Source organism: Trifolium pratense, linkage group LG1 (genome assembly GCF_020283565.1).
Source record: "Trifolium pratense cultivar HEN17-A07 linkage group LG1, ARS_RC_1.1, whole genome shotgun sequence".
NCBI lineage: Eukaryota > Viridiplantae > Streptophyta > Magnoliopsida > Fabales > Fabaceae > Trifolium > Trifolium pratense.
Window position 1 is genome coordinate 32,209,055 of NC_060059.1, and position 20,132 is coordinate 32,229,186.

Genomic DNA, 20,132 nt, shown 5'->3' on the forward strand with positions numbered 1-20,132 from the left:
TATGCCAATTCCGTACACAAAATGGATACTTCATTCTTGCTTCCTAATCTGAATCTTAGATCTACTTAGTATAAACAAATTCTAGCCTTAATTAATTTTTCTTACTATATAAACCCATTCAACCACCCTACAAAGTACAAACCTATACCATAATTATCAACATCAATTTCCTAGCCCAATAAAAATTTCTAAGAAAAGTGCAAAACCAATTTCTTCAAATTAAAGATGGGTCCACTTGATTTTGATGCACTTAAAAACATGCAAAATTCAGCAAATGATCTTCTTCATTCACCAATTGTACAACAAGCACTCGTCAATGAAAGAGAAGAAAAATGGGTTAACGATGTATCTGAGTCGTCATTAAGAATATTGGACGTGTGTGGTATGTCGAAAGATGTTCTTTTGTTTGTGAAAGAACATCTTCAAGAACTTCAATTTACATTGCGTAGGGCGAGTATTGGTGAGCCGGGAATTGAGGAGAAAATCACTTCTCACAATTGTTATAGAAAAAAGTTAAAGAAAGAGACTTTAAAATGTTTGAAGTGGTTGAGGGGTGTGAAAAGTAAAACACTGACTTTGCACACCCCAATGAAAGAACAAAAACTAAAATTGGTTGTTGATGTTTTAAAAGAAGTAAGGATGACAAGTATTTCAATTGTGGAATCATTGTTGTCTTTAATTTCAACACCATGGTTGGATTCAAAACATGGTGGCAAAAGGTCTTTTGCATCAAAGCTTGTGGGGGTGAGTTTGCAAAATTGTGATGATGATGTCTTTGATGCTATGATGCTTCAAAGTGCAAAGAAAAGGTTAATGGGGGTGCGGATAGCAATTGAAGATCTTGAGGTTGAGTTGGAGTGCATGTTTAGACGTTTGATCCATACAAGGGTTTTGCTTCTTAACATACTTACCAATTGCGAGGTTTAGTCATTAGTCATAATGATAACTCAACACCAATTAACTAGTTAATTAACTAGCTAGCTAGTTCAAAACCCTTTAGATACAACACTTCAATTTTCTTGTCATCTTAAGCATGTTAATTACTTAATTCTTTTGACCATTAATTTGCTCTATTTCAAATAACTACATTGTAAATCTGATATTATAATGTAATATTGTCATGTCACTAAGATTTTATCACATTTGTGTCAAAAAAAAAAAAAATTTATCACATCTAGTTATGAGAAAGATCCTCTCCGGTCTAAATTTCATCAGATGTGGTTCAGTTTAATCTCTACCTTTCAAAATTTTTTATTTGAATAAACAGTACACCACAAGAAAAGAATTGGATGGTTGAGATGTAATAGGAGGTAAATTTGATGGGAGAGAATCTGCTCTTATCTAGTTATATTATTATGTAATTTGGAAAAAAAATACTGATTGTTTTTATGTTTTATTTTTCCAAACAATATGTGGGAGTGAAATACAAATATGTTGGAATGAAATTTCCCATCCAATAATGCTATGAAGTAAAAATATTTAGTAGAGTTTAACATGTTGCCTCTAATATGGTTAATTAAATTTCTGATATGAAATTTTTTGATAGTAGGTGGTTAATTAAATTTTAAAGGAGACTCCGTAATATTTTAAAATTTTGGATAAGGTCTAATTCAAACTTATAAAATCGGCTTTAATAATTTCTGACCACAGTTCAAATCTTTTATCACTTAGATCAATTGATTTTTTATGTTCTATTATAGTTATTAATCAACATAAGTTATTATTTTAATGCACTACTAAGAATCCAATACAACAAACTATTACTTCCTCCATCTTATATTAAATGTCCTTTAGGCTTATTCACGTTAGCTTAGTTTAGTTGATAAGGACACAATATTAGAACTATCCCAACATGTGAATCACTTCTCATATAACAATGACATGTTGATGTGACATCTGAACAGGCCCGACCCAAATGCAAGTGCAACAAGCTCTGTGGCAGTGGGCCTCTAAAATTTGAAGGCCTCAGATTTTTTTATGGGGTAACAATATTAGTAAAAGTGTGGTGTAAAAATTAATATATATTGCTGTAAAATATAAAGGCCCAACTGCTCAGCCCAATCCCTAATAAAAGGAAGAAACACCCAGTTTTTTTTATTTTTTAACAAAAAAATAATACTGCTAACAAAGTAAAAAACAGAACAAGTGAATGAAAAAAGAGGAATTGCAAGAGGCCACTTTTAAAATTTTATGTTAATTATAAGGATAATTATTTTCTATGTTATTTGCAATTTAAAATTGATGATGATTTTAGTCAAAAAAAATTGATGATGATTTTTTTTTTTAAATTGTATTTAATTTTTATTATAAGAGGTCACTTTTAACATTTGCATGTGGCCTCTTAAAACTCGAAATCGGCCCCGTATCTGAATCACTATCTACTACGTGTTGACTTGGTTAAAATCAGTGAAAGGTCGGGTCAGTTGATAAGGACGCAGTATTAGAACTATCCCAGCATGTGAATCACTGCCCATATAACAATGACATGTTGATGTGACATCTGAACAGGCCCAGCCCAGATGCAAGTGCAACAAGCTCTATGGCAGTGAGCCTCTAAAATTTGAAGGCCTCAGATTTTTTTTATGGGGTAACAATATTAGTAAACTTAGGGTGTAAAAATTAATATATTACTGCAAAATATAAAGGCTCGACTGCTAAGCCCAATCCCTCAAAAAAAAAAGGAAAGAAACACCCAGTTTTTTTTTTTGACAAAAAAAACACTGCTAACAAAGTAAAAAACAGAACAAGTGAATGAAAAAAAAAAGAATTATATGAGGTCACTTTTAAAATTTTATGTTAATTATAAGGATAATTATTTTCTATGTTATTTGCAATTTAAAATTGATGATGATTTTACTCAAAAAAAAAAATTGATGATGATTTTTTTTTTAAATTGTATTTATTTTTTATTATAAGAGGTCACTTTTAAAATTTGCATGTGGCCTCTTAAAACTCGGGACCGGCCCTGTATCTGAATCACTATCTACTACGTGTTGACTTGGTTAAAATCAATGACAGGTCGGGTCAGTTGATAAGGACGCAGTATTAGAACTATCCCAACATGTGAATCACTGGCCATATAACAATGACATGTTGATGTGACATCTGAACAGGCCCAGCCCTGATGCAAGTGCAACAAGCTCTGTGGCAGCAGGCCTCTAAAATTTGAAGGCCTCAGATTTTTTTTTTTATGGGGTAACAATATTAGCAAACGTGGGGTGTAAAAATTAATATATTACTGCAAAATATAAAGGCTCGACTGCTAAGCCCAATCCCTCAAAAATAAAAGGAAAGAAACACCCAGTTTTTTTTTTTTGACAAAAAAAAAAAAAAACCGCTAACAAAGTAAAAAACAGAACAATGAAAAGTTGGTCTTTCGCAAAATGTACTAAAGTTAGTGAGATAAAAATGCTATTGTAAAAGTTAGTGGGTAAAAAATCGAAAGTTTATGAAAATTAAAGGTCAAAAATAAGTTTTCAAAACAAAAAAAAAGTTAAAAAATGAAATTTAGGATCCGTTTGGCGCAACTTTTAAAATAGCTTATAAAAATATAATTTTTACTAGTGTAAACTTATAATATAATATAAAATTTAATTTATATTGCATAAACCGTTAACGGTAGCTCTGCTAAAGAGTTTAAATACAAACCGAGATTAGGATTTTGTCAACAAGAAAAAAAGCGGGACCTGGATTCTGTACTGTTTGCGCGCCAAAGGTACGATAACTTCCATCCATGATCTCCCGTCCGATCATCCAACGATTGAGAAGACCCCACGTGGCAGTTTTTGAAATAATAATGTTTGATAAAACGAAATGCGAGAGAAAAGAGAAAGGCACGGTATTTTACCTCTCAGCCGGCGCTCCATCACCCCGCCACTTCCGTTCGACTGTCCGCCCGCCGCCGTTACTGGCAGCAGCACATTAAAATTTTCAAACCCATTACAATTCATAGAATATGAATTGAAATTTTAATTATGAAGAAGCTATATCATCATTTATCTTTCATTTTGATGCATATTCCCAAGCTCAACAAATACTCAAACTATATCATACATGGCTACCCATTTCAAAACAATCTCAGAATCAGGTTCAAATCCACAGTCCCTGTTAGTTTTGAAATGAAACAATGCAATTACTTCATCTCGAAGTTATGTAAAGAAGGCAAAATTGACCAAGCACGTAAGGTGTTTGATGAAATGTCTGAACGGGATACTTGTTTATGGACTACAATGATAAGTGGGTATGTCAAGTGTGGTATGATTAAGGAAGCTAGGAAGCTGTTTGATAGAATGGATGCGGAGAAAAATGTGATTGTTTGGACTGCTATGGTTGGTGGGTACATTAAGCTTAATCAAATTGAAGAAGCTGAGAGGTTGTTTTATGAGATGCCGGTTAGGAATGTTGTGTCTTGGAATACAATGATTGATGGGTATGCGCGAAACGGCCGAACGGAGCAGGCTTTGGATTTGTTTAGGAGAATGCCGGAGAGGAATGTGGTTTCTTGGAATACGATTATGACGGCCTTGGCGCATTCTGGGAGAATTGAGGATGCACTGAGGCTTTTTAATAAGATGGGGGAGAGGGATGTGGTTTCGTGGACTACCATGGTTGCTGGTTTGTCGAAGAATGGGAGAATTGATGATGCTCGTGAGGTTTTTGATAGGATGCCGATTCGCAATGTGGTTTCTTGGAATGCAATGATTGCGGGTTATGCGCAGAATAAAAGGCTGGACGAGGCTTTAAAGTTGTTTGAGAGAATGCCTGAGAGGGATATGCCTTCGTGGAATACAATGGTCTCGGGTTTCATTCAGAATGGGGACTTGAATAGGGCAGAGAAGTTATTTAATGCAATGCCACAAAAGAATGTCATTACTTGGACTGCTATGATGACAGGATACATACAACATGGTCTAAGTGAAGAAGCATTGAAAATATTTAACAAAATGCAAGCTAATGATGGATTAAAACCAGCCACCGGAACTTTTGTGACCGTTTTAGGTGCTTGTAGTGACTTGGCAGGTCTCGTCGAAGGACAACAAATCCATCAAATTATTAGTAAAACAGTTTTTCAGGAGTGCACACATGTGGTATCAGCACTGATAAATATGTACTCAAAATGTGGCGAGTTGCATGTAGCTAGGAAGATGTTTGACGATGGGTTATCCGGGCACATGGATTTGATATCTTGGAATGGTATGATTGCTGCCTATGCACACCATGGATATGGCAATGAAGCAATAAGCCTATTTAATAAAATGCAAGAATTAGGTTTCCAAGCCAATGATGTCACCTTTGTTGGACTTCTCACAGCTTGTAGTCATGCTGGTTTAGTTGACGAGGGACTTAAATACTTTGATGAGCTTTTGAAAAACCGATATATACAAGTAAGAGAGGATCACTACACTTGTCTGATTGATCTTTTTGGTCGTGCGGGAAGGCTGAAAGAAGCTTTCAATATCATCGAGGGACTTGGAAAAGAGGCATCATTATCTGTTTGGGGTGCACTACTAGCTGGATGTCGTGAGCATGGGAACACTGATATTGGGAAGGTCGTAGCTGATAAAATTTTGGAAACTGAACCAGAAAATGCAGGAATCTATTCATTACTCTCAAATATGTACTCTTCTGTAGGGAAGCCGAAAGAAGCTGCCAGTATTAGAATAAAAATGAAAGACAAAGGGTTAAAGAAGCAGCCCGGTTGTAGTTGGATTGAAGTTGGAAATACAGTGCAAGTATTTGTAGTTGGTGATCAATCACATTCTCAATATGAGATGCTAGGGTATTTACTTCTTGATCTGCACACAAAAATGAAGAAGGCTGGGAACATGCCAGATGATGATTTATTGATTGATCTGGAAATTTAGTAGTATAAATCCTTGCTGGTTATAGCAGTGGAGTTGGAATCTGGCAAGTTTACTACCGCTGGTACATAACACATTTAATTTTCTCTAACTGTAATAATTGATTATTATGTGTGCTTTGGTCTCTTTCTCCACCCAATCAAACTCATTAACATGTGGAAACTTTTATTTAAATTAGTTAAGAGTAGTTCATTTCATCTATATGTTACTGTTCTGGTGATCAGGAATGAGGGATTTTAAGGAGGGAAAGTAAAAATGTGAGAGGATTTTTAAAAATGACAGTTTTAGTGAGAGGATTATTATTGTTTGGATAAAAATGTGAGAGGATTTTTAAAATGACAGTTTTAGTGGATATTTGTCCTTAGTATTCAGCAATTTGACCATGTATTAATGTTGCTCATAGTTTATGTGCTTATTCAGTTGACGAATGTTTAGTAGTTGTTTTCTGATGTTCAATTTGGTTGTAAGTTGTAACTAATCTGTAATGCAGTTTTGCAAAAGGTTCACTCAATTTGAGCATACTTATGTGGGATCTTGATAGAATGCTGAAGGAAGTACCTTGATCTTTGCTAGAATGCTTCACGGTGCTTCTCTCTCCTCACGGCGCTTCTCTCTCATCGTGGTGCTTCTCTTGATCTATTATCTTCTCTTAGCTTGCACTCTTCAACTTTGTGCTTCTCACATTCCGAATCAATGTCACAGTGGACGTTCTACCCGTCATTTTAACTCTTGAGCTTCACTGCCTCCGGTACGTTCGTTTGCCTTCAATTCTATGTGTTCTATCCCAATGCTCATTGTTGTAACGTTGTAGTTGTTGTTTACATGTTTTCCTTTGAATACTTTTTCTGTTGTTGAGGTTTTTCTTCAAGGTTAGGGAAATGAAACTATTCAGTTGAGATTGATATGTACAAAATGATCACTAACATGTTCTTGCACATGTTATACATACTTTGCATAGATGTTTCAAGCTCTGGCTAGAGATCAATTGGAGCGGCTGAATGCATCTCCATTTGCCACACCATGGACATATCTTCGTGTATCTTCAGCACTGTTATTTATTATATTGATTGATGTTCTCTGGTACTGCTTACTCTTTTATTCCTATTTTTCATACAATGCTTGTTTTAACATAAATAACTGCTAGGGCTGTGGAACTCATGTTTTTCCTGTTTGAATTTATGGCATAATAAATCTGCTCTGAACCTGTTTAGATTTAATTTTCATGAAAAATGAAACAATACTACTGTTATTATGCTTCTGAGACTTCCCTTTTTATGCTCATAGAATGAGGCTTTGTCTTAGGAGCAGGCTTTCAAATGGAAAATTTGTGATGTATATAATTCTGGTGGGACAATTAACCCAAGTTGATTTGATTTGTAAGTTTATATTCTCTGTTTTGATGTAATGGAATTGTGTAAAACAGTTGTGAAGGAAAGACTAATGATAGATTGTATGTTGTTTGAATTATTGTTACTTGTTTGTGTAGTGTTTCAGTTTGTTCCGTTTTAATAAGCTATATGAACCAAACCTTGTTTAGAAGTAGTAGCTCACTAGTTTTAAGCACAATCAAAACCAAATAACAGTGAAGTAAGTTTGAATAATTCACAAGGAAGTTCTAGTGTTTGCTAGTGACAATGGTGCAAAATCATTGGTGTTATGAAGTATTAGACTATGGTTTTCAACAGTATTGCCTTTGCAAAGCATATATTACCTGCATGTGAAGGGAAAAGGTACGTATGATTGGGACTTTGGCAGTCCAAAATTTAAATTTCTTATTGATTGTGCTAATTGTAGTATGAAAGAAAGCTATAGGTTGTTGTTTTTGTTACTTACACTCCTCTCTTGGATAGTATAGGTTTGTTTGCATCATCTATGTTCTGTATAACTTTTGATTCAATTTGCTTGTTGTGGTTTTTCCTTATGTATTTTTTCTTGATAATGATATATATTCTGAACGTTTTGTATCCTCGCATTTCAATTATAAATTTGTTGATTCTAATGATGTTCAATTCATTTTTGTTGTCTTTTGTTTTGAAGTCACATGAAGAAGTCAAGTGATTCCGATTTAAGGTAATTCCAAGTTGGGACTACATTGTAGATATATGTGCTAAAAGATAGAGCAACTTGGAGCATAACATGCATTGGATGCAGATGATGTCTTGAGCAGAGAAGTACAGGTTCCAATCCGAACAATTTACTGCCTCTGACTTGTACTGTTTTTGTTCTACTACCTTTGATTCTGTTTTTATTCTACTTCCAATTAAAGTTTCTCTCCTTATAGTTCAAATGTAATAAAATATCATCAATCTTATTCTGAAACTTAGATGTAATAAAGTATCACCAATCTTCTTTGGATTTAAAATTTTACTACTGATTTTTGCTTGCAGATTTCTCCTTTATGGTTTATAAGTTATTGAAAATTCTATTTGCTGTTTGTTTCAGGTGCAGTCCTTGCGGGATGTAATGTGCATGGAAATGCTCATACAGAGAATGAGAACACTTATTTATTACTCTCAACAAATGTATATACCTCAGTTGGGAAGTGGAAAGGACCTGCCAATTTTATTTTAGGATGAAAAACAAGGGCATGGGATAAATGAATATACATTGTTGTAGTCATTAAGAACATGTACTAGCGAAAAAACAGGTACTAATGTGTCTATTTGTTCACTTTTCTATTGTGTTTCATTGTATAAATATTTATTGTATAATGTTCGTTTTAATTTAATCATTTGTTAAGTGTTATAATTTTTATGTAATATGGAGTTTTGCTCTTCTGGTCCCCCACATTGCTCCTAGGCCGTCCAAAAACCCAATTTTAACCTCAGATCCTTTCGGAAGTTACAATCCGAACGCTTCGGAAGTTATATTCCGAACTCGCTCCCAATGGTACCGTATCTTCCGAAATGCACCCATATAGGGCAGAACCAAAAATCTTCGATCCATTATGTTTTTTTAATTTTTATTTGAAACACCAATTCCAAGAAATCTTCATTATCAAAACTGGTATCAAATCCTTCCATTAATCTTTCTCGATCCGACATCAAATATTTTACATTGAACACCACAAGTAAGTGTTTGCATGACTCCTATTTGTTTATGTGCACCAAACTTGATGCACATAAACAACAATGAAATTCCTAAGGACTAATTCAATTACATATTTCACAAATTCAACCTAATAACTATCGCATTATACAAACACTACAACAAAAACCTTATTACTATCATTTTCAAACTACAAACCTAATGAGTCTTAAACAACAATAGGAGTCATGGAAACACTTGTGGTGTTCAATGTGAAATATTTGATGTCGGATCGAGGAGGAAGATTATTGAAAGAAATTGTTACCGGTTTTGGTAGTGAAGAGCTCTTGGAATTGGTGTTTCAAACTCAAAAAAACGTAACTAATTGAAGATTTATGGTTCTGCTCTATATGGGTGCTTTTCGAAAGATAACTAATTGAAGATTTATGGTTCTGCTCCCATTGGGAGAGTTCGGAAGATAACTTCCGAAGCGTTCGGGTTGTAACTATCAAAAGGATCTGAGAATAAAATTGGGTTTTTGGGGACCAGAAGAGCAAAGTTTCTTAAAAATAATTAGAGATTTTCTTTTCCTACCCTACCCCTTATATCCATCATCTAAGTAGCGGATGGCAAAAAAAATTTAATTTTTGGATTCGTTTAGATCCCACACTCTCCCAGAAGCATTTTATAGTGTTATTAATTTTAAAAAGAATAAGCCTTTCCCACTTTCTATCTAAAAACTACTAACTCGCAAAAAAGCCTTATTATTTAGTTTGATTATTTATAGCACTTTTATGAACTATTAATCTTTGTTTGTATCGAACACTTACTGATTAATGAAATGTTATGAATTTATTGTCTAAAAAAATATATCTTTATTTGGCTAAGTAGATACATTTATAAATTTTTATTTCACTAACAAATTCATTGATTAAAAAGTTTGATATTTAATGAAAAGAGATATAATGTGTATTTGACTTTGTTTCAAAAATAGACTTGTAACAGAATGAAGAAATATTGTCCTTCTTTTGCCTTGTTACAACCTGGCATTTTTGTTGTAATAGGCAGTGTCAATGTTTCATAAGGATATTTGATTTGACTAAATATCATAGTAAGTTATTTCAATATCCACAAAATAGTTTAAAATGCAAAAGGGTCAACCAAGGTTATGTGAAAATCATAGATCTTCCATAGCTTATCGTAAATGTTAATATGAGACAGAGCATACTATCTTGTCAGAAAATAATGTCCATACAATTTGTATGTGGAGAATTGATTTCATGTTCAACTAAACTAAGTTTCTCTCCTCATGAAAATGAAGGACAAGAGAGATTTTAATTTGTTAGTTTTTGTCTTTGAACTACAAATTCAACGAATCTTTTACAACATGGTAAGTTAGCCACGCATGCTTTTTTTTTTTTTTGTGATGTTGATAATGGCCACTTATTAGGGGTCCATACATTTTACAACTGAAATCTGAATTTCTTCAGTTATAAAATTAAATTCTTACCATTATTAAACTGATATCTTATGAGATATACTTCCATCTTATAAAAATTGTTATAGTTAAGTTGTGCGTGGTTCTTAAAAATATGATTAGTTGTGTTGATTTTAATGAAAAAATTCTATCATTTATTAAAATGTTCTTATTAATTATAGTTCATTAGTGGAATAATTAAGTTGAGTGAAAGTCAATAAAAAAAAGTATATTAGTGAATGTTTCGACAGTAATTTTTTTTTTTACAATCGACATGATTTTATATTATTTGTGTGTTAGGAAGTCCGGGGAAGTTTACGGGTCAAATGCTCAAGACCACAAGAAAAGGAGACGTCAAATCTCAAAAACTCAATCTAAAACTTTAAGTCTTAAGATATTAGGTTAATTGACCGTCTCTCTTATAAATTCATTTTATGAATGTTGTTTTTAAAATGATTGATTTTGTCATACAAAAAAAAAGTTAACAGTGTAGCTTATTGGTTTGGCTTAATTTATTAATGTGTAATCATTTTATATTTATTACTCATAAATAAAATATTTTTTATTAAAAAAATTAGTAAAATAAAATAATAAATAATGTTGCATTGATATTTTAAAGTAACAATTATTGAGACAGAAAAATGTAAAAATGAGACACTTCTTATATGAACCAATTGAGAAAATGAAATCACATTAACATTATTTATACAATTTTAAATAAAAAATGTATTTGTACAATTTTTTTGGATGAGATTTATACAATTTTTTTCTGCAGAGACACATGTTTGTTACACATACATGGCCCATGCAAGGAAGCTACTTTTGTCTCATAAGACCTATAAATGAGAAAAGAATCTCTACATAAAAAAAAATACTTAGAAAAAAAAAATTAAATCACTGATTACACTGCCTTGCTACAAATTGCATGACCCCACTTTGCTTTCATTTTCTGAACTCTCCACAACAGTCTAAAATTCCCAAATTTATGTGAATAATATATCTAATTCTTCTTCAAAGTTATCTTTACTGGTAATCCATGTTTTGGCACAGGAAAAGGGCCATATTGAATTCCATCTCCATTTCCCACAACTTCCCACCTAAACAACACCATCAAAACTAGGATAAGTACAAATTTGACATTTTTAGCAACACATTGATTTTAGACAAGGGGAGTAAAAATTTGGTAATGTAAATGCTTTAAAATGAAGAATTAAATTTTTAAATATTCATTTAAATTCTTCATGGTAATTTTAGATTTCTAACTTTTATCTCCAACTAAAGGATATACAATTGAAAAAAAAAACATTAATTAATGAATTAAACAATAATTTTTAAACTTAATAGTTTTGAATCGAAAATAAAAGGCTAAAATTAATAGTTTGAGGATAGAGGGTTTTGCCTCATGATAAATATAGAGGTTTTCTTTTTCTTCTCTTTTTTATTTTATTTTATTTTATTTTATTTAGTAAGAGACGTGAAAAAATTATCCTTGTGTGACAAATTAAGTTGTGTGGTAAGGACATGGTGAAATATAGTGTGGTGTGTGATTGTGCAGAGGTACGTGTGGTGTCGACTATATACTAACATCATAGAGTTTGTCTTGCTTCCATAAGCATTCCTTTCATTTTTTGGTTCCAAATTTGTGTCGACTATTTTATTGTGATTCAAATAGATGTAGAAATTAAAATCTAGCTATAATGATTTTAAATACTTGAATATGTTCGGAAGTATGCGGGAGCGTAGTGAGAAATAACCGACAACTATATATAGTCATGGACGGATCTATAGTCCGGTCAACTCGGATATTTGCCGGACTCTAGTAAATATTTTTGGTATTTTAGGAGTTAGTTTAGGGAAGATAGTTTTTTAATGCATTTGTTTCGGATGAGGTTAGAGTAGAATGGACGGGGGATGATTTTTTGATGCATTTGTTTCTATTTGACTTTTGGGGTTGTTGTTTGTTGCTATTTTAGGTGGTTGTTTATAAGCCATTAAATTTGGTCTAGTGGTGATGGATTTGGGTCCTAGGTTGTTTATAAGTCATATGTTCGATCTTTATTGCCAACATTGTAAACAAAAAAAAATGTTGTTTTAGTGGTTCTCAACGAATGGTTTTACGGGTTTAGAGCTTGACATTGGTGTTGTTGGAATTCTTCCTTTGTGAGGAGTTTTTGTATGACTTGATTTTACGGACCGTACTCGTCTTGCGCTCAGTTGTGTTTTTAATAAAATTTAACCGTTAAAAAAAAACATCTCTTTTATATATTCAACATTTATCTCATTCATAATCAATGTATGATTTAACCACTTATAGATAAAACATTTGTATTTTATTTTTTGACAACATTTGTATATTTTTTAATTTGTAACTAATATGTCCTTTTTTTTTTTAATATGAATACCAATAACAAAACTCTAATTTGTTATATCACATATATGTATTATCATTGCCCTTATTATTATTAATTTATTATCATGTTTATAGGTACAAAGTTTTTTCCGGCATTTAGCTATGACCAAAGAATTTATTGGAACACATTAATACATTATGCATTCTCCCATCCAATTGAATTTTTTTCATAAACAAGAGTCAGACATCAAACTTATAGGTGGCATTTACAATGCACAAATTGTTAAATTTGTGCATGGATGCACAACTTTATAAGTTAATTTTTGACCATTAGATTAAATAAGGAACACAGTATTACTGTAGTTTGTCAACACTAGATTTTTTTCTCACACCCAAATCAAATCTAACACCATCCTTTCTCTTTCCTGGTTTCCCAGAAAACCCCCCATATATATCTCTTGTCCGTCCTCCTCATTTTTCATTAGAACCCAAATTTTGAAACTCTAACACATAGAAATATGAGAGAATTAAAAAGGTGTTGATTTTAACTAAGCGATGCTTGATTTTGGGTTGACAAGCACTATTTGGGATGCTGCAGCTTCATCATCTCTCTGAGCATAAACCAACTTAAAAATTTAACAAAAACACCAACTTGAGAAAGTATAAACAACGAAACGGGTTAAGCATAAAGTTTCTAATCGACATTTTCATTTTCGAGATCCACATTTGAATTCAGATTCTCCAAGATCTGTATATTTTCAACATTCAATGGTTATTGTCTATTTCTTCTGATTTATTATAATATTTTAAGTCACAATGGTTATTGTCTATTTGTTCATTTCTCTAAAAATATTCATCAACAAAACCATACTACTAAGTTTATTTATAGTTTGTACTTTGTACCATTCTGAAAATGAAAAAGCTCATCTACTTTGTCTAAATATGGCCCCATTTATGATTGATAGGTCCTACTAGTGTGAGGTTTTAAGTGGTTATGGGCCAAGTTTGCTTTGTTTTTCAACTAAAGGACAATTAATCTTGAATGGATAAGTTTCATATCAGTTGTAAAATAACTTGAAGATATATTTATAAGTGAGAAATTTTTTATTCTACAAGTTAGTTTTGTAGGTTGATATATAAGTGAACATATATTTAGTTAGTCTCTTCACCTAACCTTTTTTTCTAATACACATTCATACTTTGGTCTATTTATTTTGCAAGGGAAACAAGACCTTAACAAATTACTACATGTGCAATAGTTTTAAGGAATAAGGACCCTACTCTACTCACTTTTTATATAGCTAATTAAAATTTAAAAATAAAATTTAAAGATACTCTATATATTCATTCTACTTCAAGGACCACTTCCACATCTTAAGGAACACCTATACATAATTATAGGACCACCATTATCAATAAATATAGTTCTAATATACTTACTAATTCCGCATTAGGAGACAAATTAACTAATTTTGTAAAAAGGTCATGCAAGATATCAATATATACTAATTGTATTGTATGATCAATCCAAAAGGGATTAATTGTCCTCTAATCTAGTCTAAGCTCTGAGATTTTGTTTTCGGATTGTGACAACTATATAGTATATTATCCTTCAAAAAAAAAAACTATATAGTATATTAATTAATCTTACCCTCTTAAGTTTCATCTAATAAAGAAGTTGAATTGTCACAAAAACTGGAGATGTTAAAAATGAAACCAATATCTATTATTTTTGTCAAGTAGATTAGTCGCTAAAATTTCATCTTTTTAAGATGAATAACGAGTGTCTAAAGTTCAAACTTCAACTTCTACATATAAAATATGTTGTCGTTACCAACTGAGTTAAATTTACTGTGACATTAAATTTCACCATTATAATATTTTGGAAATACTATACATAATATTAACCTTTTTTTTAATTACAAAATTTTATTAAGAGGCACAAGGTAGTACAAGGAGTACTACAACAGAAACAACAGAGAGAACAAAAAATACATAATATTAACTAAATATCAAACTTAGAAATATTTAATTGTACATTAAAAAGTAAAATTGACATTTAGTAATAAATAAAATAAAAATTACCTGTATGAAAGGGTGAGATGGTGAAGGAGGACAAGAACTTCAAGCTTGGCCAGCTCACTACCTGGACAAGAGTGGACTCCATTTCCAAATGGCATATATGTATTTGGTCGAGGTGGAACCTAAACCATCACATAAACTAAGTCAACCCCCAAAGTCTTAATGGTACCAACAATATTTGAATTTGAATTAATATATAGTTTCAATAAAAAAAGGATAAAATTGAATTAATGTGCTAGGGTACAAATGTAAATCACGTGCACATGATACTAGTAAGATTTGAAAAAATAAATAAATCACCTAGCTAAGCCACCTAGGGAAAGATTGAGATCATAGAAAATGAAAGGGACAAAATACGACAGAATAATTTAACCATTGATCTATAACCTTGTGTTAATATTTATTTTTAGCTACATTGTTTTTTTTTAAGGATTATTTTTAGCTACATGAAAATAGATAAGATGAGTATTGAGGTAGGGGATATTCATAGTTATTACCTCGAATCTTGAAGGATCAAATTTGTCTGGTTGAGGGAAGAAATGAGGTGAATGATGAATGGTTCTAAAAAGTGGAAGCACTTTCCAACCTTTTGGAATGGTGTAACCTTCTAGCTCCACATCTCTTACTGCTTCTCTAAATGTGAATGATAGTATGCTTGCACTTCTTAATGTCTCTTGGATTACCTGAATACATATATTAACCCCATTTTACTTGATTATAACCCTTCTTAATGTCTCTTGGGAAAGAAATTAATTAATGCACTCTTCTTTTTCTCTTTTTTGTTCTTTTTCATAAATAAAGTAAAAAATATTATTTAAACTCTGAAATTTTTGAGTAAAAATATTCAACCTAACAATATTAATATTGTCAACTAAATTGGAACGTATATAAACACTCAACCGATTATTTTTGACCCAATGGTAGATTAGTTCAAGTGGATAATGTTTTTTTTTTATGGATATGTTAAAAAGTGTCCCCGGGGGTCGGGGCACTAGTTAAACATATTAAAAAAGGAAACCAATGATAAAGTTAATGATAAGAGAGAATAATTTTTTACATATTAAAACGAATGTACAATTTACGAGATAAAATTTTCATATTTATATCTTTAACCAGTGCCCCTTTAGCATTTTCCTTTTTTTATATTAACCTTTTGATTTTTCGAAAATTGAGAGGTAAGTAAAGTGTGAAAAAAATTGTTTTCATCAAAAATTGAATTCGGATAATTAAACCTAATGTCTTGGTTGGATAATGTTACTTTAAAACAAAACAAAAAGTGAATTCTTTTTTTCTTTTCTTGCATCAAAGTTATTTTCGTATATTTAGTTTAACATCTAATTGGTCAATGTTAATTTTTTCTATTATAGGAACATATGGTATTGGTCAATGTCAAGGATAACTTTTTAGTGGATAAAACTCATGGACATTACATTTGTCATCTGAAAAGACCAAGAAATCAACTTATATATTTGCTTCCAAAAAATAAAAGTTTAATTAAACTTTAATTTTCTCTCATAAGAATTACTACAATAGTTTAATATAATTAGTGGTAAAAGTTTAATCTTATAATTTTGTAGTATTAAGTTATTTTTTAAAAAATAATAATTTAAAAATGATCGTCAGTGTCTCTTTAATTACTTGACAAAAAAAATCTTGTCACTTCAATTGTTTTTTTTTCTTTTCATTTTCTTAAAGATAATTACAATTGTACAATTTTGGACATTTTTTTTCCTAAGGATTTTGTCCTTTATATTTTCTTCCTTGTGATTTTGTCCTTTTAAGAAAAAACACATAACGGACAAAATCCCTCAAAAGTATGATAAAACTTTGAAAACAATATACATTAACAAATGATTATTTTACCCTGCTAGTGAAGGGCATCTGCCTGGTATCCTCCCATGTAAGGCCACGATTTTCCTTAACAAGTTTGTTTCTTATTGCTTCATGTTCTTTCTGAAGAAAATAAAAATTAATCAGCCATATAAATTAAGAAAGAGTTTGTACCAAAAGAAAATTAACAGAGTTTAATTTCTAAATTTTTTTATTATAAAGTTCTTTTACGCATACATCAATTAAATATAAGAGAACGGGTAATTTTAAACACAACACATAAAATGATATATGGTGTGGCAACAAATTATTAAATATATGCGTAAGATAATTTTACACATGATTTGTTGGGAATTCTGGATCGAAAAAGAGGCAAATCAAAATATGGTGCAGAAAAACAAACGATATATATAATGACCGTAACATTCAGTTTAATAAACATTCAGTTTAACAAACACCACTGAAATGGATAATTCTGATAGGTTCAAAAATTAACAAATACTATTTATGAACTTATCAGTATTATTCACCTTACTACTATACCAATATATATATATACAAATAAGATATGTACAAAAAAAATTCACATTAAAAATATCCCAAAAATAAAAAAGAAAAAGAGGGAATATTGTTTTACTTACTGTGACAGTTTCCAAGAGATTGAGATTGTCATGCAAGTACTTTAGAACCCATGTTAGAACACTAGCTGTTGTGTCATGTGCAGCAAAGATTACACCAATCAGATTATCAGCAACCTGAGAATCAGTCAATTGTTGTTGATACATCTTCTTCTTGTCATCACCTCTGCCTCTCAACAGAATTCCCAACAACCCACCACCATAATTCCTGCTCTCCTTTCTTCTTTCTATTATCCTCTTTATACTCTCATTCAATACCTTCCTAGCCTATTTCATCAATAATTAACATATAATTAACCATTTTGCTACCAAAATAAATCTTTTAAACATAATTAATATATATAACATTGTTTTAAAAATCCGACTAAACAAGCCGATTTTACTAGTTAAACTAACCGGCTAGACAAGTTCATCAATTGGTTTGATCGGTTACATTGTAGTGTAATTGAATCAGATCAAACCGGGTTGATTTGATGACAATTACATTGCAGTGTGGTTGAATCGGATCAAACCGGGTTGAACTGGTCAAACCGCAATTCAACCAAGGTTTATTCAAGTTCAAATGTAATTACACTTGTGAGTGCTACCTAAATAGTAAGAGGTTAATCACATGTAGAGAGTTCAAATCTCACCCGATACAGTCATAAAATAATTATTAACACCGCTTTAATTATAAAAAAAAAATAAAAAATTCTCCCGTTCTCTTTTTTATTTTAAAACTCTTTTATTTTAAAAATAGTTGAACCGATTAAATCAGTTAAACCATGAATCAAATTCTCTCCTCTGTTCAACCATAGTTAACCAATTGAACCAATTAAACCATGACTTATTGTTCTTAACTATTCAATCCCTTATCTAGTTTTTAAAACATTGATGTATAGTTGAACATAAATAATTAATCATGAATTACATAATCATGCATCTTATTATGAGATTAAGCAAACTATATAAAACAAGGAAATTAATTTAACTTACCTTCATTGCCTTCCAATAGGAAGTTCCTGGAATATGTAAAGGATAAGAGTTATAGCCCTTCACCAAGCAACTATACAACTCTCTTATTTCTTCCATTTCCATCTCCATTATTTCTCCAAAGGCTGAATTTGCAGCCACTTCAAAAGCATACTATATAAATATAAAAAACCAAAACAACAAAATTTCTTTATACATATCAATCAATTTTAAAAAATAATGTAATAATTTTGAATGTGTAAAATTGTAATGTAATGAACCTTTTTCATCTCTTCCAAGGTATTGATTGTCCTATTAGCCCAAGTTGGAATCAATTTTTGTACAATTTGGTCCACATGAGAGACAGAGTTTTTAATTGTTGAAGGTAAAAAAGAGGCTTGAACTAGCTTCTTGAGCATGGAATGATAAGCACCTTGTTGAAAGAATAAAGCTTCTGGTCCTATCATTTTCTCTTTGCTTGGAGGGTATGTTGGTTTGAAAAGATGTGCTTGTGTTACAAGCACTGTTCTAGCTGCCTCAGGACTTGATATCATCACACAAGGACAACCTAGTATGTGTGTCTTGAATATATCTCCATACCTATATATGTTCCATAAATTCAACATCATCAAACAATATTAAAAAATCAATTTCAAATATGTTACATATCGCGTCGCACGCCCACAATATAAAGGATTTTGAATTCTCTATAGCAACATTCGTAACTGCAATTTTGACTGCATCAGACATATTTTACCACAATTTGCGGTATAACTGTAACCGCAACTTAAAATCAGGTAGATAACAATACAATAATTTTGTTGTGTAATTTTTTAGTACATGAAATGAAAGAGACATTATTTTTTAAATGACAAATGTTAGTATTATGTTGACGTGCTAATTTTTGTATACCTTTTCTGCCTTGTGGAGAAGAAGGAATTTGGATTTTGTGTGTAGAGTTTGAGGGTTTCTCCAAAGTAAGGCCAACCCATTGAACCGGGGGGTAAACATTTGTCTTTGATTCTATGGTGTTTCCACCATTGAAGTAAAGGAAGTAGAATAAAAAAACAAAAAAGGAGGAGCAATATATTGAAGGGGAGTTTAGTAAGTAATGTGAAAAGTTGCATGGTATATAGTGGTTGAAGGCACAAAATAATGTGAGAGATGGCGGTTTTGTTAGCTATTTATAGAGGGAAAATATGAATGAGAATTGGAGTAGATAGTGATGAATATGTTGTAGAAATTTGTGTAGATAGTGATGTATATATATATTGTATAGTGAAAATAAATTAAAAGGGGTGTCGGTTTGTTTAATTTAATTTATGAGGAATAGGATATATGGTGTGTTAGAGCTGTGCTTAGGAAGAAATTGTTTTATAGTGGCAGAAGGGACATGCGTCATGCCACCAAAAACTTTGGAATAAGCACATGTATGTATGCTATTTGATCTAGTAAATTGTCAAGATTTAAGTATAGTTGTTAGATAAATATAGAAAATGATAGAGACCACTAGTGTCAAGTCATTATAAGATTCACTATTTAAGCAGTTTTGGTCCCTCAAGTTTCATAATTGCTTGATTTTGGTCCCCTCACATTTCAATTGTTTTTAATCCCCTAAGTTTCACAATTGCTTGATTTTAGCACTCCAAGTTTCAATTGCTTGATTTTGGCCCCCCAAATTTACCCCTTTTGCATTTACTAGCCCCCCATTGACTTTTTTTGACTAAAAATTGCTTATGTGACATTTTTAAAAAAATTAAAAATATGTTTTAAATAAAAAAATCAAAAAAATAATAATATTTGCTTTTATAAAAATGTATTAAAAATTGTTTTTTTAATAAAATGTTTAATAATTATTTTTTATTTAAAAAAAGTTTACAAAGTTTTTAAAAAATAGTTCATATAAAATGTTTTTT

At 31.3% G+C, this 20,132-nt stretch overlaps 3 protein-coding genes across 17 annotated transcripts; 2 read left to right on the forward strand and 1 right to left on the reverse strand.

The window, feature by feature from the left end:
- Positions 1-137: 137 nt before the first annotated feature.
- Positions 138-1,276, forward strand: LOC123883441. The gene has a single exon (XM_045932248.1). The coding sequence runs from the start codon at positions 226-228 to the stop codon at positions 925-927; it is 702 nt and encodes a 233-aa protein (XP_045788204.1). The 5' UTR covers positions 138-225; the 3' UTR covers positions 928-1,276.
- A 2,545-nt stretch (positions 1,277-3,821) lies between these two features.
- Positions 3,822-8,592, forward strand: LOC123883451 (pentatricopeptide repeat-containing protein At2g35030, mitochondrial-like). 15 transcript variants are annotated; one of them, XM_045932301.1, is made up of 7 exons: positions 3,830-5,925; positions 6,352-6,483; positions 6,564-6,609; positions 6,820-6,941; positions 7,146-7,206; positions 7,899-8,038; positions 8,304-8,592. In XM_045932301.1, the coding sequence occupies exon 1, from the start codon at positions 3,975-3,977 to the stop codon at positions 5,862-5,864; it is 1,890 nt and encodes a 629-aa protein (XP_045788257.1). In that variant the 5' UTR covers positions 3,830-3,974; the 3' UTR covers positions 5,865-5,925; positions 6,352-6,483; positions 6,564-6,609; positions 6,820-6,941; positions 7,146-7,206; positions 7,899-8,038; positions 8,304-8,592. The 15 variants fall into 15 exon arrangements, with proteins under 15 accessions (XP_045788292.1, XP_045788309.1, XP_045788300.1 ...); XM_045932344.1 differs by having other exon boundaries at positions 3,824-5,925; positions 6,352-6,609; positions 7,146-7,237; positions 7,899-8,071; XM_045932260.1 differs by having other exon boundaries at positions 6,352-6,609; positions 7,146-7,237.
- A 2,439-nt stretch (positions 8,593-11,031) lies between these two features.
- LOC123883530 (abscisic acid 8'-hydroxylase 2-like) lies at positions 11,032-19,575 on the reverse strand. Its single transcript, XM_045932371.1, has 8 exons — positions 19,129-19,575; positions 18,498-18,816; positions 18,241-18,390; positions 17,269-17,532; positions 16,661-16,750; positions 15,295-15,480; positions 14,801-14,919; positions 11,032-11,462 (listed from the first exon to the last, which is right to left on the reverse strand). The coding sequence occupies exons 1-8, from the start codon at positions 19,341-19,343 to the stop codon at positions 11,366-11,368; spliced, it is 1,440 nt and encodes a 479-aa protein (XP_045788327.1). The 5' UTR covers positions 19,344-19,575; the 3' UTR covers positions 11,032-11,365.
- Between the last annotated feature and the right edge of the window lie 557 nt (positions 19,576-20,132).